General features: G+C 42.5%; 1 protein-coding gene across 1 annotated transcript in view; it reads left to right on the top strand.

Moving 5' to 3' along the window:
* Positions 1-24,938, top strand: part of CRAT (carnitine O-acetyltransferase) — a 71,116-nt gene that overhangs the window by 35,455 nt on the left and 10,723 nt on the right. Inside the window, exons 3-12 of the mRNA XM_089669087.1 lie at positions 506-624; positions 6,118-6,171; positions 6,253-6,418; positions 8,450-8,624; positions 11,754-11,932; positions 14,148-14,248; positions 15,276-15,395; positions 15,483-15,605; positions 22,088-22,223; positions 24,427-24,489. Of these exons, the coding sequence (XP_089525213.1) occupies positions 506-624; positions 6,118-6,171; positions 6,253-6,418; positions 8,450-8,624; positions 11,754-11,932; positions 14,148-14,248; positions 15,276-15,395; positions 15,483-15,605; positions 22,088-22,223; positions 24,427-24,489 (1,236 nt within the window). The remainder of the gene's footprint in view (positions 1-505; positions 625-6,117; positions 6,172-6,252; positions 6,419-8,449; positions 8,625-11,753; positions 11,933-14,147; positions 14,249-15,275; positions 15,396-15,482; positions 15,606-22,087; positions 22,224-24,426; positions 24,490-24,938) is intronic.

Raw genomic sequence — 24,938 nt, forward strand, 5'->3', positions numbered from 1 at the left:
GTAGATCAGTATTAAGAAAGACTACAGGTATATATCGATAAATTATAAAGATGACGCTTTAGCCTGTCACATGACAGTGGTAGCTCCATATTTCGATCCAGGTGCCCTTGAGAATACACCTATCAGCAATGTAAGCATTCTTCACTGTTTACAGAACTGCAATAAAGTGTCATTAAATCCTTTCAGACAACTTTTATATGGGTCACCAGCAATAAAAGCAATGCCTTATGGCACATCTCAATATAATGATCCCAAGTACCTGGGCTCCAGCACCATAAACTGTGGGGGAGTGCTGTTTTCTGGAGGATTGATTGTGCCCCCCTGGACAAAAACGAGCAGTTAACCCATGCAGTGCGGAGCACAGCCCCACTGCATGGAAGAAAATGTTTTGTTTTTTTTGTTTTGTTTTTTTTCATGGAGTTCTGCTTTTAATCATTTCTTTCAAAACCGTTGTGGTTTTTCTAAAGAGGCCCTTTTATGTGTTTTTATTTTTTATGCTCCTCAGCTGTCAGACTGGTGGTTGCAGACAGCTTACCTAGAGTACCGTCTGCCAGTTGTAGTTCATTCGAGCCCTGGTGTGGTGCTACCAAAACAAGACTTTTTGGACAGACAAGGGCAACTCAGGTAAAGTACCGTTAACCTGTGATTTGTAGAATACTGTGACCTTCGCCTGTCGTGTGAAAGAAGGTGGTTGATTTCTGAAAGGGATAAAAGCTGACATTTACTCCTACTGACCTTTCCCACACTTACGGGGAACTATTTATTGCTGCGTACTGTGCTGAGCTCAAAATACAGACCAATAGTATTTATCAAAGAGAGATTGTCTATGTCACGCCCCCTATTACACGGCACTGTTATAACTGCTGGTGACCATTGCTATGCACACAGACAGAGCTATTGCATGTTTCTATGTGCATAGTATTCAATTAAAATATTAAATGTACAGAGATCATAAGTGGATGGAATTGTTTCACAATCCCAAGATTTTATTAATTAATTAATACATTTTATCAACTTATTACCTTTACAGCAATCTATTAAATTTACAATACTCCTCTTTACATACCTGCACAGCACAAGTGAGTCCAATATAGCAGCACAACAATCTAGCTCACTTTAAAGTGGTGACAACAGAACTAGGCACCAAGGGCCATTGACTGGATGGACTGGAAAATTCTGGAAAGTGATCTTAGAGGGGTATTAAATCTCAAACCAAAAATTTAATATATTGCAACTTACCAACCATTAGATGTGGTGGCTGCATTAGTTTTCTTTTTATAGGTTTTTTTTTCCTCTGTTTTCACCTTGTGATCTGGCCAGTTATACACCTCCTGTATTTAAAGTGCCTGCACTCTGACTGAAAGCTCAGGGGATTCTTTAGACAGCAGCATTGTCAGTCTGAGGGGAGGGAAGTGTTAGATGTACTACCAGATTTTGGTACACAAATTGAAGCCAAACTCCAGCTCACACTGTAGTTACACAAGCAGTTACAGCAACAGTTTGTTTTTCTTTTGGGATAAAGTTTTTACACGAATAAATAAAAGCTGGTCATTGTAAGCACTCCTGTCAGTGGTAAGTGGTTTGTCTCAACACATTGCTACTTTTGCTGGAGTGCTTGTTCTGGTTTAAAACAACTAGATCCCCAGATAAAAATAAAGGAAAGAGAGCCTAAAAAAGAAAACGAATGCAGACATCACATCTAAGAAATGGTAAGCTGTAATATAATACATGTTTTCTTTTGGGTTTATTGCTGCTTTAAAGAGGAACTTCACCCTTAAAAGTATAAAACATAAAAAGCCTTAAATTTTTAAAAATAAGGTACTTGCCAGTTCTTGGAATCCAGCATTGTTTTCCCACAACTGGTTCTTCTCGCAGCTGTGGGTCCCAGCGCCACCATCTTGAATTTGGAAGTCATCTGTGACTTCCTGAGGAATTACAGGCAATTCTCCACTGTGCATGTACGAGATCATGTAGCACAGGTAGACTGGTCCTATAATCTCCTGGGATGTGCAACATGTACCAGGAGTCTGTGGAGGGGAGAGTGACGAAATTCTTGTATAAGCAAGATATTAGGAAGTGGGAGCCGGTACCTGCTCCCTATATATATATATATATATATATATATATATATATATATATATATATATACTGTATATTATCCAAAACTATTGTGGGGAGGAGGAAAAGCAGCACTTTCACTTTTGGGTGAAGGTCCACTTTAAATTTTAAACAGTGTAGATGAAAAAGAGATCTAATCCAATTTCCTAATGATCAGAAGCTTCAGTAAGTGGGTCCTAAATGCTGTGGACCTTTTTAGTACCTTTACAAGTCTGCATGAAATAATTTATAATAAGTTACAATGAGCAACAAAAGTCTCATTGCTGCACTTTTGAAAAAAAAAAAGTTCTTAGCCTGAAAAATTTAAAATAATGCAGCCACCATATTGAAGGACTGGTGAATTTCAATGCATTTTTTAATTGTTCTTGGGTTTATTTATGCTTTAAAAAGCTGTCTTTGATGACATCTCAGTCTGAGCAAATCTACCTGACTGGATCTCAGTCTAATGCCTGCCCAGGGATCAGTAATCTTTATATCAAGTTACATGATGGCTGCAGCAGGAAACCAATGTATAGAACTCATATTTTTCCCAGAACCCCATTTTGTTCAAAACCAGCTCTACCTTAGGGAGTTTAAAAGTAGAGATTTTTGTGTTCATGACAAGAAAGAGATACCTTTTAACTGAAATTAATAATGTGATTTGATCATACTGGCATGTATCGCATGTACCTGGCTCCCTGCTCTGAAAATTGGCCGTATCTTACTGGGTGTGGGTAAATTGAGTCTGAACTCACCTTTGGTATACATTGTATATGTTAGCCGTTGTCATTGTCACAGAAAATATTTTATACACTATATATTGCCAAAAGTATTGGGCCGCCTGCCTTTACACACACATGAACTAATGGCATCCCAGTCTTAGTCCGTAGAGTTCCATATTGAGTTGGCCCACCCTTTGCAGTTATAACAACTTCAACTCTTCTGGGAAGGCCGTCCACAAGGTTTAGGGGTGTGTCTATGGGAATGTTTGACCATTCTTCCAGAAATGCATTTGTGAGGTCAGGCACTGATGTCGGACAAGAAGGCCTGGCTCCAATTCATCCCAATGGTGTTCTATTGGGTTGAGGTTAGGACTCTATGCAGGCCAGTCACGTTCCTGCACCCCAAACTCACTCATCCATGTCTTTATGGAACTTGCTTTGTGCACTGGTGTGCAGTCATGTTGGAACAGGAAGGGGCCATCCCCAAGCTGTTCCCACAATGTTGGGACCAGGAAACTGTCCAAAACATCTTGGTATGCTGACGCCTTAAGAGTTCACTTCACTGGAACTAAGCCTACCCCTGAAAAACAACCCTGTACCGTTCTCCTGGCAACTGCCAAACCCAGACACTTTTATCGGATTGCCAGAGAAGCATGATTCGACACTTTATAGAACACGTCTCCACTGCTCTAGAGTCCATTGGTGACATGCATTACACCACTGCATCCGACGTTTTGCATTGCACCTGGTGAAGTAGGGCTTGGATGCAGCTGCTCGGCCATGGAACCCCATTCCATGAAGCTCTCTGCGTACTGTTGTTGTGCTAATCTGAGGGCCACACGAAGTTTGGAGGTCTTTTAGCTATTGACTCTGCAGACAGTTGGCAATTTCTGCACACCATGCGCTGACCCCACTGTGTCATTTTACGTGGCCTACCAGTTCATGGCTGAGTTGCTGTTGTTCCCAGTTGCTTCCATGTTTTTATAATACCACTAACAGTTGACCGTGGAATATTTTAGTAGCAAGCAAATTTCACGGATGTATCTGTATGGTCCTCCCGCACTCTGGGTCCCCGAATAAGTGTAACTAAAAAGCTGCTAGCACCTTACCATATAATTGACATATTGATGCTACGCTATATCTAGGTGACAAATAAACTCCTGCTATGATTATAGCCCACACAGTGTAAATTATACTAAAAACTAGTAAAATAAATATACACAAAACCAAAATAAGAATATTGAATAGCATGCACATGAAAACATCCAAATTTGTGGATAACAGTGAATAACACCCAAAGGTAAAAAGGTGTAACCTAGGCACACCACTAGGTGACTATGGGTGAACAAAACATATAAATAACATATAAATAAAATGTAAAAAAAAATTATATATATATATATATATATATATACACATACACACACACTAATTCTTTTTGAATTGTGCCCCAAAAAAACCATGATATGATCATTTTGAGGATATCAAAACTCAGTGATACAAGTACTACAACAAAAATACTATTCTGCAACTGATTAGTTGCTATAGGAAATGCTCCCAAATTTTAAGTGTTCACAGTGAACATAATGAAAGATAAGTGGAAGTGATAAAATAAATAAACAGTAGAAACTGTGTAGATGAAAAGTAAAAGTTTTGCAACATACTTCTATTGCTGAAATCCTCTGAAACTTACGGATTCAAGTGAAAATGTGATGAATAGAATACATGTGAAATCACAAGACTGTGACCCCTAAATCGGGTATGTGAAATAAATAGTGTATAAGTGACATAAATAATATGAACACAATGGGTCCTAAATAGCATACAAAGGACCTGATAACAACAACTCCCATGAACTACATATACTTCAGCGAAAACGTGAAGTCTAATACATCTTAAACGGTGAAGGTGTTTAGTAGTTCTTAGATAGTGCTGGCATTATGAAGGTGAATACACAATGCAATGAGATCCAGCACTAGGCGAAATGTCCCCTCACCTCCATGGTGTGACCCTGCAGGACCAAAAAGCCTTTCTCATATATTATCGTATCAACCAGGAACTAGGATCCACTTCCACAGATATCAGGTCAGAAGATGGGTCAGTCCCCCTCACTGGTGGATATCAGCACAGCAGGAACCCTCTCCAGAGCAGTAAATATAGGAACAGCCAAAACACGTACAGCCGGAAAGAATGTAAAAGAAAATGCTCCCATAGTGTAATAATTGCATGGGTTTAATAAAAAAAACAATCAAATGCCCACTCACATGCAATGATTTTTATATAAGCCTTAACCACATGCTGTGGGTGTACTTGCATGGGTTTGTATTGGAGTTCCAATATGGCGTCCCAATATGGCATCCACACCCGAAATTACATCACCACGTCCTACATGTTACGTCACGCTAACACGTGACTTCCTCAAGGTACATGATTGGTGACTTATGCTGCAATTTATAGGGAGTTAATCTGTCAATCAAAACCGGGGAAGGTGGACCCCCAGCCGCCATTTTATTTAAGTCCTCCGATCTAATGGGGAACCTTTAGTACAGAATGCTAATATAGATAGATGGATATATATAGATATATATAGATATATATATATATATATATATATATACAGCGATGAGGACTATGTAACATATGATATGTCATTTAGATGGCAGTTGTCAGACCCCCTTCCACAAATTATCCCTTCAGGTGTCAAATCCACCCTCTTTGTACAAGTTATTTCTTCAGATGACAAACCAACCCTTCTACAGATTACACCTGATTGGTTACCATGCGCAGCTGCACCATACTCTGAGTGCTCCAGTTTTAGTAAATCTCCCCCAAAGCAGACTGAGAGAGTTTATTCCCAGACTTCCCTTACAGCCCTGTGTCATGTTTTCATCACATGATGAGAAGGTGGGATTAGATTTCCCCACTCTTCTGTACAGTTGCTGTGCTGGTCAGAAGCCTCATACAGGCATTGGGTAGTGGAATAAGCGTTCCAGCATCTGGCATTGGTATGTAGGTTAAACCCAGTACAGACCAGTCCATGCTTCTTGAATTGGTAGGCATGTACAGTATGTGCTATAAGCCCTGCCCAGTTCTCCTGTGTTCTGTAATCCTAAAACGTTTCCTGTCATCGGGTGACAACACTGTTCCTGCATAGAAACAGGATCACTAGTTGTAAACAAAGGAAAAAGGCCTGAATGCAGCTACTACATACTGTATAAAGTCTGGTAAGCTGACAATTATTACATTTTTGTTGTTAGGTTCAGGTACTATTTTTAATACTGCTCTTTTGTCTTTGTAGATTTGCTGCTAAGCTGATTGAAGGCGTTCTAGACTTTAAGTCTATGATAGAAAAGTAAGTCAAAACATTAACCTGAGGCATTCTTTTCAGATCCTCTGTCCTTATGTCTAATTTGTATTTTTATCTTGCAATTAGTGAGACCTTGCCTGTAGAACATCTTGGTGAAAAATCGCTCTGTATGAATCAATACTATCATATATTATCCTCCTGTCGCATTCCGGGCCCAAAGAGAGATTCGGTTGTCAACTATAGCCAAGCCAAGAAGCCCCCCACTCACATTACAGTGGTCCATAATTTCCAGGTGAGGCTCTGTCTCTTCAGTGATGGGTGCTTACTAAACTGTCTCCATATTCAGAATAGCTTGGCATGGATTCAACTAGTTACTAACATCTCTGGTCTTTTCTGACTCTATAGCATCACATAGTTTCAACAGATTTGCTGCCCACAGATTCATACTGCAAGCCTTTTGTTCAGCCTCATCCCAAAATATTTCTGTCATGTACTCCAAATTCTGACCTTACCATCTGCACATCACAATGGTGACTATTGTGGGAAGGGACCAATTTGCAGTATTCATTTGTCTATTTTTGGTGATCTAATACCCACTGTAGTCTCATATATATTCTCCTTTCATACTGACAGGAATGGGATGCATGATAGTTTTTTGCTACAACTCTTCCTTCAAGATCTGATGTTTTTTGCATTCTCAAATTCCTTGATGCACATCCCTATTATAAATCGTGACCATTTGCACAGTGGTGGACTTTTAGTTTGCTCAAACCTGATCATTTTTCTTTAGCGTCTATCGTTAAAAGTATTTTCACTCACAGAACTTGTTCTGGGTTCTCTTTTCATTTTGTTCACTGCTCGTTTACTTTCTCAATGTTTTTGTCACTTTTATATTTTGCAGTGTCAGGCAACCTAATGTCTATGCTATACAGATACCTCCCTTATTTCTGGTGCTCATTAGATTTACATTCCCCTTTTTCTGTCCTCTTCTTTCTCCCATTTTCAATTTCTGTCTTTTCTGGTTTTTGACCACTTCTGTCTGCCCTCTTCCCTTATGCTTTCTGTTTGCTTCTGTTTTCTCTATCTGTCCTCTTTGCTTTCTGTTGACTCCTCTTTCTCTCCACTATTTATCTCTCTTTACATTGTATCCTCTGCTTTCCCTCATCTTGTCCTTTTTTTCTCATTCTATCTGCTTACCTCTCTTCCTTCTCTGCTCACTTGGCTTTCTTGTGCTCTATGAAGCAGACCTAAACTGTAGAATTAGGTCCACTTACAATGACTACATGGGCTGTAGGGAGGCAAGTTAGGGGCAGTAAAGTTCTCTAAAATGTACCTAGGAGCCAGAAAAAGGTAGTCACATAGCACACCAGTTCTGGGTTACTCGAGTTGCCACTGTGGTGTCACAGGCTTCACTGGAGTACAAATCTCAACAGAGACTTCAGTAAAACTTAAAAAGACCTTGCTGACTGTATCAATACAGATTATGTGAGACTTGTGACCTTGTTGGCTGACTTCACATAACCCAGAGGTGCCATGCTATTTACAGTTCAGAAGTTGGTGTTTAAGAATTTTAAAGCTCCTAGTCTGCTTCCCTCCAGCCTAGTTAATCTAATAAAATAGACCTAATCTTACAGTCAACAGCTGCTTTTAGAGCTTAACTCCAGAAACAAATATTTTAAATATATTCCGCAATAGCCACAAAGTACTGTATGTGAATCTATTGTGTGGGCTCAAATGCCTTTTTTAAACCTAGTTATTACCTTGTAAAGTAGTGGTGAACTCATCACTGTGCTTTACATAGACTGTGCAAAGAGAAGAGCTATGGGAGGGACCCAGCTGGCCCACCCACTACAGGCTGCCTGCAGAAAACTACAGGAGGGGGCAAACACAAGACCAGTCACCCTGCACAAGAAGAGAGACAGCAGTGACAAGTCTTTATCACAGGAAGCTCCTGTACAGAGGGAAGGTCTCAACTGGATTACTGTACATATGTTGAAGAAATACACAAAATACACCAAGATTCAGGGAAGAATGCACATGCTTTTGTAGTTAGACAATATTTGATTATCAAGGAGTTCAGCTTTAATCCCTCTGTTCACTCTATTCTCTTGATCCCCTAGTTTCTCCCTTTATTTCTCTATCTTACTTCTATATCTTATTCTCATTTTGTGTACTATCCCACTGTTGGCACGCCTCTTCATAAGTATCTGTGTATCCAAGCATGGTTTAGTTCACAAAACCCAACACTAATGTGAGTTTGAGAAGGGAAAATGTATACTGTTTACACTACTACTCCTGAAAGAGCGTTCTTATCCGTTCACAGTTCTTTGAGCTAGATGTATATCACAGTGATGGAACGCCGCTCACCGCAGATCAGATATTCACTCAGCTGGAGATGATCTGGGGGACCTCACTCCAGACTAATAAGGAGCCCATTGGAATCCTAACCACAAATCACAGGAACAGCTGGGCCAAGGCCTACAACAATCTCATCAAAGGTAAGCTGAAAAATAGTAAATCTTGCCTAAGACCAGACACCACAGGATGCTTCCCGCTAAGTTTAGCTAAGGCTCCTCTGTTCCAATCTCTTATTAGTTTTTCTTTGTCGGTATGGCCTGACGTTCTTTGACTTCATGACTAGGGGCAGGTGAAGGAGATGAATGTACTATGTACATTCCATTCAGTTCTGTGCCTCAAGCTATCTTGGCTGCAACTTCAGTCCACCCCTCAAAAATGTCTTTGGTACTAAGATGCCTAAACTAATACTGTAGAGTTCTTTCACTCAGCCTGTGAGCTGAATGAAAGAAATCTAACGGACTCCTCCGTCCACCCTACCTGCTTTAATGGACAAATCCTCTCTGCCGGACTGTTGTATTCTGATAGCCATTAGCACCAGCTGTAAGAATGCCTGAACAGTATCTGCAGCTGATAAGCTGCAGGAACTGTCCATCTGCAATGTTCAGCCCAGCTCCCTATAATCATCTGGCACGGCCACCCATTGTTAGAATTTCGGCTGATTCCTCCTAGAGAATCCCCAATAGCCACAATCATTAAATTTGCAGAATAAAGGATCAGGGTCAGGAAAGTGAGTGTGATTAACTTTTTCCTGCATGTACAGTTGTGTTCAAAATAATAGCAGTCAGACATCACTAACCCGATCAATCACTGTTTTTGGTAGAAATGATATTTCTACATGGCAAATAATTTACTAGCAGGTGTAGTAGAGTAATAGAAATTCAACAGACCCAACAGTCATGACATGCATGCTGCTGATTCTGTGTAATTGAATCACTAATTGAAAGGGGCTTGTTCAAAATAGTAGCAGTGTGGAGTTCTATTAGTGAGGTCATTCATTCTTTGAAAAACAGGTGGCAATTGTTTCCCTTATTTAAGGAAGGAAGGCAGCAAATGTTGTACATGCTGGTTACAGTGCATTTCTCTCTGGAATTCTGAAGAAAATGGGTTGTTCCAGACATTGTTCAGAAGAACCGCGTACCTTGATTAAAAAGTTGATTGGAGAGGGGAAAACATATAAAGAAGTGCAGAAAATGATAGGCTGCTCAGCTAAAATGATCGCAAATGCTTTAAAATGGCAACCAAAACCTGAAAGACGTGGAAGAAAGCGAAAAACTACCATTTGAATGGATAGAAGAATAGCCAAAATGGCAAGGACTCGGCCAACAATCAGCTCCAGGAAGATCAAAGAAGGTGTAAAGTTCCCTGTGAGTATTGTTACAATTAGAAGACACCTATCTGAAGCCAAGCTATCTGCAAGAAGCCCCCGCAAAGTCCCACTGTTGAAAAAAAGACATGTGCTAAAGAGGTTACAATTTTCCAAAGAGCACATTGACTGGCCTAAAGAAAAAATGGCGCAACATTTTGTGGACTGATGAAAGTAAGATTGTTCTTTTTGGGTCTAGTGGCCAGAGACAGTTTGTCAGACGACCCCCAAACACTGAATTCAAGCCACAGTACACTGTGAAGACAGTGAAGCATGGTTGCGCAAGCATCATGATATGGGGATGTTTCTCATACTGCGGTGTTGGGCCTATTTATCGCATACCAGGGATCATGGATCAGTTTGAATACATCAGAATACTTGAAGAGGTCATGCTGCCTTATGCTGAAGAGGAAATGCCCTTGAAATGGGTGTTCCAACAAGACAACGACCCCAAACACACCAGTAAACGTGTAACATCTTGGTTCCAGACCAACAAGATTGACGTTATGGAGTGGCCAGCCCAATCCCCGGATCTTAATCCAATAGAAAACGTGTGGGGTGACATCAAGAATGCAGTTTCTGAGGCAAAACCAAGAAATAGAGAAGAACTGTGGAATGTAGTCCAATCATCCTGGGCTGGAATACCTGTTCACAGGTGCCAGAAGTTGGTTGACTCCATGCAACACAGATGTACAGCAGTTCTCAAAAAAGGTGCTTATACAACTAAATATTCATTAAGTGATTCAAAGGAAAGCAAAATCTTCAAACATTTTTCAGTTTATACAGTGAATGTTTGAGTTTGTAAAGAAGAATACAAACACTGCTATTTTTTTTTTTTGAAAAGTCTAATATTCCCTTTTCTTCCTTTTTTTTTTTTAGAGGAACAACACAAATTTGATCTATTTTTCTTCATGTTTTGATTCGGAATAGAATGTGTAGTGTTCCCAATGCATTTGTGTGTATGGAAATAAAAGCTATTAGAAGGATTTTGAGCTTTATTCACTTTTTTTTCAACACACTGCTGTTATTTTGAACACAACTGTACCTCCCTAAATCTTCCTTTTTTTTTTTTTGGGAGTCCTTTTAAACTCTAGCTGAAGTCACAAAAGTAGATAGACTTTCGGTCAGATATTCATTCCACTCATAATCTCCATTTTATACTCTTAAGCAGGGGTATATTCAGAACACTGGCTTGTTCAGCAGGAACCGGACGACTTCTGATCTTTGTGTACTGCTGTCTGTTCAACAGAAACTAGTCTGACTGGCTTTTTTTTTTTTTTTTTTCTTTTCAAAAGAAATGGCCCTGTTGGAAAACCAGCATGCGATCATCACTGGCAGCCAGTGGCTTCAAGCACTGATCTTCGTATTCTGATGGGACAGGAGTATTTTCTGTTGCTGCAGGGATCTATCGGTTTTTTGATTCAACGTGCAAGTTGAACGAAAAAAGACTGAATGTGTATTCCCTGCTTTACTTTCACTTTTACTGTTAAGCAGTGTGTCTATGTATAGCTTCTCAGTCCAGTAGGAATCAGAGTCTGACCACACTTCCCAGTCCAGTAGGAATCAGAGTCTGACCACACTTCCCAGTGCACAAACCTAGCCAGACATAGAGTAACTCCTCCCTTCATCTGCACGACAAGTCTTGTATGAACCTTTATAACGAGGGATGTGGGTTTACTTTTCTGTGCCTGCACAGAGCACTGGATTAGTAGTCCGAAAGTGATTTTCACTAAGAGAAAGTGATGATATCTTAAGGAATTTCCATGTAAAAGTTAGATGATAGCATATAATGGTGCAGGAGTTTAAAGAGAATTAATTGCATGAGATTTCAAATGGGTGTTATAAGATTACTGATTGTTAAACTTGGCACATTCCCATCATTGATGACCATATATTTTCTCCTTAGATAAGACCAACAAAGAGTCTGTGCGTACAATCCAGAAGAGTATTTTCACAGTGTGCCTAGATGCCCCAATGCCCACCGTCTCTGATGATCACTATAAGAGTCGGGTGGCTGCCCAAATGTTACATGGTGGAGGCAGCCGTCTGAACAGTGGGAATAGATGGTTTGACAAAACCCTGCAGGTATGTAAGGAAAACTATTGATGACACTTCATGGGAATCCAAAGAACATATTTTGACATCAACAAATTGCATAATTCTTTTAAGTAAAATAAAGTTTGTCTTTTTGTTGGCTTGAAGAATGCTTCCACTTTAGAGCTCCCTCATGGCCTAAAATTTGGGCACAGATGACGTTGTCTCTACATAACAAAGACTTTCTGAATGCTTCACATCATTAGACTCTTGAGAGTCTATTGTTTTTTGATAAACCCTGCCTGATAGAGTTTCCAATTTTATATAGAAGGATCAGAAAGGCATTGTTATGGTGCAGCCCTAGTTGAAGGAGTCTGTAAAAGACAGGGTCACTTTATAAGGTCAGTTCACCAAAGTCTGATATTTCAATGTTTTGTAGATGCTGGAGGGTTAAATCATCTGACATTTTTTATATATCTGAGAGACTCTATTGTTGAGACTGTTGCATTTGACTTCTTGAGTTTGAATACAAGCTGTTCTTATTTTGAGGAGATCTTACTCTCCCTTTTGGATATTTGTATGTATTTCTTTTATGTGTTGGAGACCGGAACAGTCAGGAGTCAGGGATTATGACAAGGAGATCTTACTGTTAGATGAACCTAGGCCCTCCAACCCCTTTCACTGCTCACAGGCCAGCCTGTATCCTCCTTGATTCCATGCAGTCAGTCAAGTGCCAAGGCCCTAGAGTCTCCACTGCAATCCACCATCCAAATAACTGGCCGCATACCAAAGACATTCCAGGGAAGTTTTATTGCGATGACATCACACCACTCACTCCCAGCCAAAGCCACACATGGGTGGCTTTGTGAGTGTGCAGCTTTTTCAGTGGTAAGTGTGCTGTCATTGCAATAAACCTTGGCTGGAGTTGAACGTCTTTGGTGTGTGGCCACATTATTTGGATGAGGGAGAATTGGTGTTACAGTATCCAAAATCTAAAAGAAGCCAGGCACTGACAAAGCCCAACAGATTCCTCCTATAACTATCACCTTTGGGTAGACCAACCCTTTTAAAATAGTCACTTGAATTTTCTCAGTGCTCGAGTAAGACACATTCTTTGGGAAAACCAGTCAGCAGAAAAAATACATTTCTGTGGGCATTCTGTACATTTAAGCCACCTTCACTTGGGCATAGCTGTTCACTCACAATCCACAGTGGATTGATTTGTCATCAGCAACTGGCCCATGGTTAGCACGTCAGCATCCACATGCCTTTTTGAAGAAGGATTTCATACTGAAGCATGGCCCTATTCACATCTATGGGTGTATTGACAAGCAAGAGTGATTTGCCCTACTTTTATGCTGTACCACCAAGCACAGTACCTCAACAACATGCATGGGGCCTTTCAGCAACCATTTCCAAGTTTTTGACAGGTGGCTGAGGCACAGTAAAAATGCACCTAAACCGCTTCAATTTAATGCATAGACATGCTCATGTGAGAGGGGCATACAGTGCACAAAACCCTGTTGTTGTGATTGGTCTGGGTACATGTAAGCTTGAATTTTTTCTTTTATTTGATTGAAGATTGTTGTTTCTGTTGTTTGTTTTTTTTTGTTTGTTTTTTTTTTAATCGATTTGAACTAGAAAAATTATATTTGTTAACAGTAAATTACAAAATTGCTTGTGATGCAAATATATATCATTATTTTTAAACAAAAGTTAAGTTACACTTTCATGTATAGCTGCTTAAGTTGCACATAGCCTATAGGACTGACTGGCACCAGCCCCCCTCTAAAGCCTAGTACACACAATCATAAAATCGTACAAAAAATACCACTTTCCATGCTATCCTACGATAATCTGATCATTAGTACACAGCATTCAACTAAAATTATTCAAAGGGATAAACATGAAAATATTTCTCCTATGATATGATATCGTATGATTTTTGTTTTAATCAGTACAGTTTCCATCTGAAAATACAATACATTACATCACTTTCGAGTGTTTGTTTTATTCTGTCATACAAGAATTTTCTCAACTTTAGTAACCTCTTTCACTTAAAAAAAAAAAGGATCATTCGTCCGATTATTCTCATCATGTGTACGAGGTTTATACTCACCTGTCTCCGATCCTGTTAGATAGCCTAGCCGGCAGATGGATTAGGATTAGTCACTCCAGGTGGTGGGGTAGTGAAGAGGAGGTAATAGTAAGCAGCTGCATGTGCCAGCATTAAAGTTAATATGTATTACATTTTGATTTTCCACAGTTTATAGTAGCAGAAGATGGTTCTTGTGGGCTAGTGTATGAACATGCTCCTGCAGAAGGACCTCCCATTGTAGCCTTGCTTGACCATGTTGTTGAGTACACGTAAGTTGTTTGTTTTCTTTTCTTTGTTTTTCGTTTTGAATTTTGTAAATTCAAAATTGTTGTATTGCTCAGATCTAAAATTACCTGCAAAGAAAATGCTGAAGAGGATTTGCCCCTATAGGTCAGTTGGGCTTCTTCAAAAGAGTGCCTGCTTTTGACCCAACAGCTGTTTTCAAGGAGAATTAACATCAAGTGAAAGATACAGCTATTAAGCATTTATTTCTTCTACATTATTACCCATAATTACCTGCCACTGAAAACATAATGCTGCTATATAATTTCATGGTTATCTTGTAGGACAGGGGCCTCCATACTTTTCAATACGAGGGCCACATTGTATATTTTTCAAAATTTTATGGCCGAAAAGAAAATCTGTTTCACAAATAAATAAACATGCTCCAAGAAAAAAATTCCTATCAGAAGCCTCCTCTATCACATTAGAAACTCCTCCCCCTTCAAACCAGAGTCCTTCTTTCATATCAGAAGGCCCCCATCATATCAGAGTCCAGTTTCACATCAGTGTCGGTCCCCCCCCTTTTTACTTCCAAGTCTGATCTACCCTTTACATCAGAGTCTCTGATTCACATCAAAAGCCCCTTCCCCCATCGTATCAGAGTCCATTTTCACATCAGAGTTGCCTTTCACATCAGAAGTGTCTCCCCTTCCCAGCAGAAGCCCTCCGTTCATCATGCCAGGAGCCCCCCTTCACATTAGAACGTCCCCTTTTCTTCAGGTTTCCCACCAGAAGCGGAGACCAAATGATATGAATTCTCATTCTGTACACCATGTTTGACCATATGCCACTGAACCTAGCTGCGGGCCATAATGCAGTAAAACAGCAAAGCGATTGCAATGGTGATTGTTTAGTGCACACTTTTTTTTCTAATAATCTTGAGCCTGCTAGTTGTGGAGTGCTAATAGAGTCTCTTTCACCAAAGTAATTTCTTTATATATTCCTATGGGGGAGTGCTTAGTCGACCAATATCATGCTGAAATGTAGTTATGTCCTAATTTTATTTTTTGTTAGGAAAAAGTCAGATTTGGTCAGGTCACCAATGATCCCTTTACCGATGCCCAAGAAACTGCGCTTTAACATCACTCCAGAAATTAAGAATGACATTGAGAAAGCCAAGCAAAACCTGAATATGTAAGTACAAACTGACCATGGTAATGATTAAATATTTACTTTAAATATAATTCTTACACTGTTTCTTTTTCTTTCTTTGACCCGTAGAATGGTTCACGATCTGGATGTCAAGGTCTTTGTTTTTACTGCATTTGGAAAAAACTTCCCCAAGTCAGAGAAGCTAAGTCCAGATGCCTTCATCCAGGTGGCTCTTCAGCTAGCTTATTATCGGTAAGAAAGGGAAAAGGGTAGGTTTTACTGCTAATACCGGCATCATTCAGTCCTGAAAATACATTTACTCTTTTTTTATAATGCTCTCTGAAATCTAGATTATAAAATACAAGCAATTTGAGGGGGAGGGCAGAACGAAAAAGCTCTCCTCATTTCATGTAGTTATTTGAAAGACACCTCTGACGTCTCTTTAGATATGTAGTTTTCTTGTCTATCTCTGCATCCCAATGTTAACTATACCTGATTTCACAGGCTAGCACCAATGTTTTGGGTAAAAAGCAGCTGTGTGGCCTTACTACTTTTAAAAAAGTTAAAAAAATTCCTGAATACTTTATTCTCATCTCTCCAATGCTCTCCAAGAGGCTTTTTATCCATGTTTTTTTATCCATGGTGCTTCAGGTATACGGGAGCATGTAGCATCCTCCCATGATGCAATGCTCACGACTAATTGCTGCACTCACATTGCAAGGGTTAAATGTTTGTTTATGTCTAAGAGTCAGCAAAAGCAGGTTTACTTACCTGATCCTCTGCTCCCCGGTATACAGTGCTTCCATACCCTCTGGCCATGGACTCTTTGTCTGCATTCTCATGTCCATCGCAGGGCTATGGGCCCTGAAGTGGTCTTGATGGCATCAGAGGGCGTCTGGCTGCCAGAATGTAGACTGCAGGGACAGGTCTTGAACTGTGGAGATTATGTTTAGTAAAAGTGCTTTGCCCAGTCCCCTAGGCATGAATGAGGATTTAACTTTTGCAGTGCAGGGACAGCCCCACTGCAAAGGAGAATTTTTACTTTCCCAGGAAATCAGTTTTAACTTGCTTTTGCAGCTGCTGCTTGGCATTGATTCTATTTGCTCTATAGAACATGTGATTAACAAAGTTTCCCTATCTTACATTTATCATCATTATATTATTTCTGCAATTAAAAGTGATTGTAAACTTTTTTTTTTTTTTTAAATAACAAACGTTATACTTCCCTGCTCTGTGCAGTGGTTTTGCACAGAGCAGGCAAGTCCCATAGTGCATGCACTTGCATTAGACCGTTGGTTTACATTCATGTGTGCTATAGAAGTACCTGTTTATAAATATATGGGTTTTTTTTTTCTAATAAAGGAAATGGGCAAGCTAAATAAATAGGACAGAGAGGGAATCTTTTTTAGGGCCTTTGTTGATGAGCTTTGGGCTTGTGTGGATGGCATCACGTTGAGACACTTTTGAGATGATTCAGAATTCATTGACAGGTGCTTCTGACCTCCTTCTGACCTGCTTCAAGCAGGTTTTGCATTCCTGTAGATTTGTATAGGAATGCAGAACTCCTTTGATGTGAACTAAGGCTCATCCATCCAGACAATTAGAGTGATGCTCTTGGTTTGGAGAACTGTGTGATTGTGTGGCCTCTGAACATCTAGGGGAAATAGTGACCACCTCCACCATATTTTTATATAATCATTTAAAAGAGATCATCTCGATGAAATCATCTTATCAGTGTATGTTATTTTTAAAAATGTATTTATTTCAGGTACTTCTATAACGCCATAAATTTTACGCAGCGCTTTACATATATATTGTACATTCACATCAGTCCCTAACCCTCAAGGGGCGTACAATCTAAAGTCCCTAACCTACATTCGTACATACACATACTAGGGCCAATTTAACTCAAACGCATTGACTCCTGCTGTTTTCCTCCTGGGTAAATGCATCTCTCCTACCTCCACTCCTAACTCAAAATCGCTTTCACTCCTGTTATATTCAGAACAAATGGTGTATTTATATTTGTGTGTATGTTGAGCAGTCCTCACCTCCAGTTGCACCCAGTTTACGACTGTAGCCTGGTTCCTATGAGACATCCCCCACTATTCATGTGAGCCTTATCAGCTTCTAATTGGGGTGGAGTTGAATGCTCATTTGAGCATCTCCCTATAAATTCAGATCAGCTCATGGGGGGAGATCTCTGATGGGGGGCACAGTCTCTGATGGGGGTGCTGCTTCTGACGGAGTGCGGCTTTGAAAGAGTGCGAAGCAGTTAAACACAGCACTTGAACTTAAGCAGCAGAAAGACACAACAACAGCAAGAAACTCTACTGCATGCTGGACAGACTGCAAGCAAACACCCTGGGAAACATCTCTTACATGCCTGAGTCCCACTCTGTGTACCTTTATATAATACACTCCTCTTCATACTACTATCCTCTGTTCCCAAATCTCATTTCTTTACCCCTCTGCTCCACCCCAAAACTTGCACATCTCCCCCTCATTGCTATCATCTCCCTACTACTGCTCTCATCACCCCCCAAAATGCCTCTTCTACTCCTTCTCATTTTCCTCTCCTTCATTCCCAAAATCCATTCACTATATCCCTCTGCTCCTCCTAAACATTTGTATATTGTGTCCTCACTGCTTCCTTCGCCCCTCTATGGCACCCACCACCTCCTCCTATTATTCCACTCTCCCACTGACCCGAACACCTCCAGTAGGAGTTTCTCACACTCCTGCACATCCCGCTCCCATGCCACCTTTCTCACCCTTCTCCTCCTCCTAGCCGCGGGAGACATCTCCCCGAATCCTGGCCCTCCACCACCTCCCTCACCCGCACAACACCCTCCCGCCTCCATGTCCTACCGCAACCCCCGCAACTTAGTATCTGTCCCCCTGCTCCCTAAAATCTCCCCCCCCGTTTTCATGTGCACTCCTGAACGCCCGATCGGTGTGCAACAAGCTTACCGCCATCCACGACCTCTTTGTTTCCCGATCCCTCAACCTCCTGGCGATCACGGAAACCTGGATCCAGCCCACTGACTCTACCTCCCCTGCTGCACTATCCTATGGAGGTCTCGCCTGGACCCACTCACCCAGACCTAACGGTCGTAAAGGTGGTGGGGTTGGTCTGCTCCTGTCACCGCAGAGCACCTTCCGAGTCCTCCCAAACCCCCCCTCCCTATCCTTCTCCTCCTTCGAGGCCCACTGCGTCCGACTATTCTCCCCAACCCCCCTGAAGATTGCTGTGATATACCGGCCTCCTGGATCCATACCCCGCTTCCTGGAAGACTTCTCCTCCTGGCTACCCTTTTTCCTCTCCTCTGAGCTACCCACCATCATTCTTGGGGATTTCAACATCCCTGTCAACCTTGACAACCCAGACACAGCCCGTCTCCTCCACTTAACCTCCTCCTTTGCACTTGCACAGTGCATACAATCCACCACCCACTCCGACGGTAATATCCTTGATCTTGTCTTCTCCAACCGCTGCGCTCCCCACAAACTCACTAACACCCCCTTCCCTCTCTCTGACCACAACCTGATCACCTTCTCTATCTCCTCGTCCTCCAACGCCTACCCCTCCAAATGTCACACTACTACCAGCCGTAACCTCCGCAACCTTAACCCTGCCCCCCTCCACTCTGCAGCTGATCAACTCCACGACCGCATCCTCCCCCTGTCCTGCCCCGACTTGGCTATGACTGCCTACAACAACGCGCTGTCAGCAGCCCTTGACTCGCTAGCGCCTTTAACCACACGCAACATCAGACTCCGACCGCTCCAGCCCTGGCAGACTGATCACACCAAAACCCTCAAACGACGCAGTTGTGCCCTGGAGCGACTATGGCGCAAAACAAAATCCCAACAAGCTTTCACCTGCTACAAATCTGCCTTCCGCACCTACACCTCCTCCCTCCACGCAGCCAAACAAGCCTACTTCCTGACCCTCATCAAGGCCCTCTCCTCCAATCCTCGCCTACTCTTCTCCACCTTCAACTCTCTACTCTCTCCACCCCCACCTCCACCCAGCACCTCACTCACCGCCCTTGAGATTGCCAATCACTTCAAAAACAAGATTGACAGAATTCGCAAGGACATTGCCGCAACTCACACGCCCTCTCAACCCGTCCCCTCTCACACAGCTACCCCCTCATCCCCCCTCCCCCTCGACATTACCCGCAGGGACTTCGTCACTGCTCAAACTCCCTCCAACCCCGTTCCCCCTCATTCAGCTACCCCCTCATCACTCCTCTCCCACGGCCCCACCACTGCTCTGACCTCCACTCCCACCCCACCCTACATTCCTCATACTAAAGCTCCCCCAACACTCCACACCTTTGACCTTACTACCATCGAGGAAGTCTCCAAGATCCTCTCTGATGCCCGCCTCACCACCTGCCCCCTCGACCCTATCCCCTCACAATTCCTACGACCTCCCTCCCCCTCCATCCTACGCTCCCTCACCCACATCTTTAATCTCTCCCTCTCCTCCGGCACTTTCCCCTCCCCACTGAAGCATGCACACATCACCCCCATACTTAAAAAGCCCTCCCTGGACCCCAATGACCCGAACAACCTCAGACCCATCTCCCTGCTCCCACTTCCATCTAAACTCCTCGAGCGCCTCGTCTACGCCCGCCTATGCTCTCACCTCAACAACAACAACCTCCTCGATCCCCTACAGTCTGGCTTCCGCCCCCTACACTCCACCGAAACCGGCTTACTCAAAGTCTCCAACGACCTACTAACCGCCAAAGCTAATGGCCACTATTCAGTGCTCCTACTCCTTGACCTCTCTGCGGCCTTCGACACAGTGGACCACCCCCTCCTCCTCAAAATACTAAAATACTCAAAATACTCCCTCGGCCTCAGAGATTCTGCTCTCTCCTGGCTCTCATCCTACCTGTCACAACGCTCTTTCAGCGTTACCTATAATGCTACCACCTCCCCCTCACTCCCCCTCTCTGTTGGGGTCCCTCAAGGCTCTGTCCTCGGGCCCCTTCTCTTCTCCATCTACACCTCCTCCCTTGGCCAACTCATACACTCTCACGGCTTCAACTACCACCTCTATGCCGACGACACACAAATCTATCTCTCAACCCCCCACCTCACCCCCTCGGTCTCTGCCCAAATCACACACCTACTGAGCGACATAGATTGGATGTCGCTCCACTTCCTTAAACTGAATCTCTCCAAAACCGAGCTCCTTGTCTTCCCCCCAGCCCGAACCCCACCCCCCATTGACTTCTACATCACATCCAACAACGCCAATATCAAACCCGCTCTGCAGGCCAGAGTACTTGGTGTCATTCTGGACCCCAACCTATCCTTCCAGCCCCAAGTCCAATCTTTAACAAACTCGTGCAGACGCCACCTCCGCAACATCGCCAAAATCCGCACGTTCCTAACCCCAGAAACCACTAAACAGCTCATCCACTCCCTCATCATATCACGACTCGACTACTGCAACTCCCTCCTCACTGGCCTGCCTCGCCGCTGGCTATCCCCGCTTCAGTCCATCCTGAATACGGCTGCCAGACTCATTCATCTTTCCAACCGCTCCATTTCCGCCACCCCCCTCTGCCAATCCCTCCACTGGCTTCCGATTGCGCAACGGATCAAATTTAAAATCCTAACACTGACGTACAAAGCTGTCCACCATACTGCCCCGAACTACATACTGACCTAATATCCAAGTACCGCCCAGCACGCACACTCCGCTCCTCACAAGACCTCCTTCTCTCTAGTTCCCTGGTCTCCTCCTCCCATGCCCGCCTCCAGGACTTCTCCAGGGTGTCACCCATCCTCTGGAACTCCCTTCCCCAACCCATCAGATTATCACCTACTCTCCTCTCCTTTAGGCGCACCCTGAAAACCCATCTCTTCAGGGAAGCCTACCTCACCCCCTGCTAACTTGCTGACCTCCTCCACTCTTCCTACCACTCCATCCCCTACAGCTATCTCCTCCTGTACCACTATCCCATCCCTTCTAGATTGTAAGCTCGAAAGAGCAGGGCCCTCAATCCCCTCATGTTTTGCATTGTATTGGTATTGTTCTGTCACATGTTCTGTCCCCCTTTGTAATGTACAGCGCTGAGTGAACTATTGGCACTTTATAAATACTGTATAATAATAATAAATAATAATTTAGACAGGATCCAATTAACCTACCAGCATGTCTTTGGAGTGTGGGAGGAAACCGGACTACCCGGAGGAAACCCACACAGGCACAGAGAGAACATGCAAACTCCACTATTAAACTTAGTGTAATCACTAAGATTACAAACATGAAAATTCTCTTAAGACCGAATACAACTTTAGAAGTGATGTAATGTATTTATTGTATTGTAATGTATACTTTTGTTTCTGAGCATGCGCGATCTTGGCCACTCAGTTTTTTTATTTATTTTTTTTACAAATACTATACTAATTACATGAAAATCGTTTGTTCTGTTATCATACGAAAAAAAGTTTGGTGCTTGTCTCTTTGGTCGTGATCAGCTCTCAAATGCTGTGTATGAACGATCAGATTATTGGACAATCGCCATGAAAGCATTTTTTTCCATCCTATTTTCTCATTGTAAGTACCAGTCTTAACAAACCACTGAAGAACAAGCCTGTAGAAATGTGAAAGTCATAAAAAATGTATTTACAGTAAAGTTAACAGTGCGAAAATAGGAATGCACTATAATCTCACTGAGAATGCACTATACTTTATCTTTAAGGATGTACGGGAGGGCCTGTGCCACCTATGAGAGTGCATCACTTCGGATGTTCCGCTTGGGGAGGACAGATACTATTCGATCTGCTTCGATTCAGTCTCTAGAATTTGTCCAAGGCATGGAGGATTCTGAGAAACAGGTGACATCATACATCCATAAAGTGGAACTCCAGGCAAATTTTAAAAATGTGACTTCATTCAGCTGTGTATAATTAAAATTGATGTACCTGGATCAGTCTTTATGAGCCTCCTATACTCCCCTGCATAGCAGTACTCGGGCAGGGAGAGAGTACCAGCACTCTTAACCAATCAAGACCCGGCTTTAAAGTGGTATTAACCCAAAATCAAACATTTATTATATTGCAGCTTACCAATTCTTAGATGTGATGGGTGTATTAGTTTTCTTTTTTAGGCTTTTTCCATTTATTTTCATCTCATGATCCTGCCAGTAAGTCTGTTGCTTTTGAACAGAACCAACTGTCCTGCAGATGTAGCAGTCAGAGGGATGAGACAATCCACTTACCACCGACATGGGGTGCTTACAGTGTTTTTATTTATGTAAAATATTTCTCCCAAAAGAAAAAAAAAAAGAAGTATAAAGTATTAGCTGGAGTCTGACTTCAATTTGTTCTAAATCTGCTAGCTCATTTAACACTCCACCCCACCCCCCCAGATTACATGTTGTTGTCCAAATGTTTCTCTGTTAGACCTCCATCCACAATGGGGCCATTTATGTCACCAGGTGAAAATGGGGAAAAAAGCCTAAACAAAAAAAAAAGAAAAACTAATGCAGCCACCACATCTACTGATTGGTAAGCTGCAATATGTTACATTTTTGGTTTTGGGTTTATTACAGTACTTGTCAGCTTAATAGAGAACATGTTTAAAGTAGAGAATAGAACAGGAATGACCAGAGTTTAATATGTTACTGCTCTTTAATTGTCAAATAAGCAGTCTAACATTGCAGATAGTTTTTTACTACTGTATAGCTTCTTATCCAATGGGTGTCATTGTCATAGTTCTAACGTATGACGTGCTGTACATTCAGTGCTTAACTTAAATCTATGATTAATATTTTTGGTGTTCCCTTTTAAAAAAAATAAATAAATTGGTGTTACAGTAATAGAAAAAACCTGTAATTTAATTACCGTATTTTCCGGCGTATAAGACGACTGGGCGTATAAGACGACTGGGCGTATAAGACGACCCCCTACTTTTCCTGTTAAAATATAGGGTTTGAGCTATACTCGCCGTATAAGACTACCCCTCTTCCAACGCACACCAAATAAAAATGAAAAAACATCAGATTTAATTTCAATATGGTATGGTATTTCAGTATGGTATTCCAATGATGGGGTGCTATTCCTCCCACTGACACCAATGATGAGGCACTACTCCTCCCACTGACACCAATGATGGGGCACTATTTCATCCACTGACACCAATGATGGGGCACTATTTCATCCACTGACACCAATGATGGGGCACTATTCCTCCCACTGACACCAATGATGGGGCACTATTCCTCCCACTGATACCAATGATGGGACACTATTCTTCCCACTGACACCAATGATGGTGCCCCATCATTAGTGTCAGTGTGTGAGGAATAGTGCCCCATCATTAGTCAGTGGGAGGAATAGTGCCCCATCGTTGGTATCAGTGGGAGGAATAGTGCCCCATCATTGGTATCAGTGGGGGAAGAATAGTGCCCCATTGTTGGTGTCAGTGGGGGAAGAATAGTGCCCCATCATTGGTGTCAGTGGGGAGGAGGAATAGTGCCCCATCATTGGTATCAGTGGGGAGAACAGTGCCTCATCGTTGGTGTCAGTGGGGGAGGAGGAATAGTGCCCCATCGTTAGTGTCAGTGGGGGAGAGGAGCGGCTGCTCCTTCTTCCAGTGCGGCCGCTCGATTTTCGCGGGGCCGCCCGGCTCCGCTTCCTTGCCGGTGATTGGTCGCCTGTGTGCCTTTCCAATGCTGGCGCCCAATCACCGGTGAGGAGGCGGAGCCGAGCGGCCGCGTGACCATCGAGCGGCCGAACTGAAAGAAGGAGCAGCCGCGCTTCCTGGACCGGATCGTCGTCGGACCGGAGCCAGGTAAGGTACAGCAGCCCCTCTGTCCACCCCTGTACTTTGTGTCCGTTGGAGGAGGAGGGGGGGCGGCGCAGCACCGCCCCTCGAAAAAGTGCCGCCCTGACACCGGCGTATAAGACGACCCCCGACTTTTCAGAAGATTTTCAGGGGTTGAAAAGTCGTCTTATACGCCGGAAAATACGGTAGTTTTTATTGGAGGCTTGTGAGTAGTTATTCAGTGTGGGTTTTGTTTTCTTTCTCAATCCTTAGAACCAAGAAAAAGTGGATCTGCTGAGAAAAGCAGTGCAAGCTCATCGAGTCTACACAGACATGGTATGATTAAAGTGTAATTATCACATACAAAGTGACATCACAGTTCTGTAGAGTCATGTAGGATGATATTAAAGTCTACTGCAGGGGTGTCCAAACTTTTTTCAAAGAGGGCCAGATTGGATGAAGTGAACATGGTGGAGGACCGAACATTTTTCCGAACATTCTTTGAACCATTACAATTAAATGCAAATAAATTATTTTATGCCAAGTTAATTGCAAACGACATACTTTTGATTTCATAACATTAAGATCAACTGACAGCTGAGTTTTCACAATGTATTGAAAATAAATTTAAAAAAAAACTTACCTGCACTAATGTGAAGGGTGAAAAAGGTAGCTGGAGCTGAAGTCTCTGCTCGGCAGCCGGGAGGGGAAGAGAAACACACTTCACGCTGGAAGCCCGGCCCTGACGTCACCGCCCTCTGTCACTCCCAGCGCGGCGCAGTCAC

Source organism: Staurois parvus, unplaced genomic scaffold (genome assembly GCF_062004578.1).
Source record: "Staurois parvus isolate SC_StPar_1 unplaced genomic scaffold, SC_StPar_1.0 ptg000068l, whole genome shotgun sequence".
NCBI classification, from domain to species: Eukaryota; Metazoa; Chordata; class Amphibia; order Anura; family Ranidae; genus Staurois; species Staurois parvus.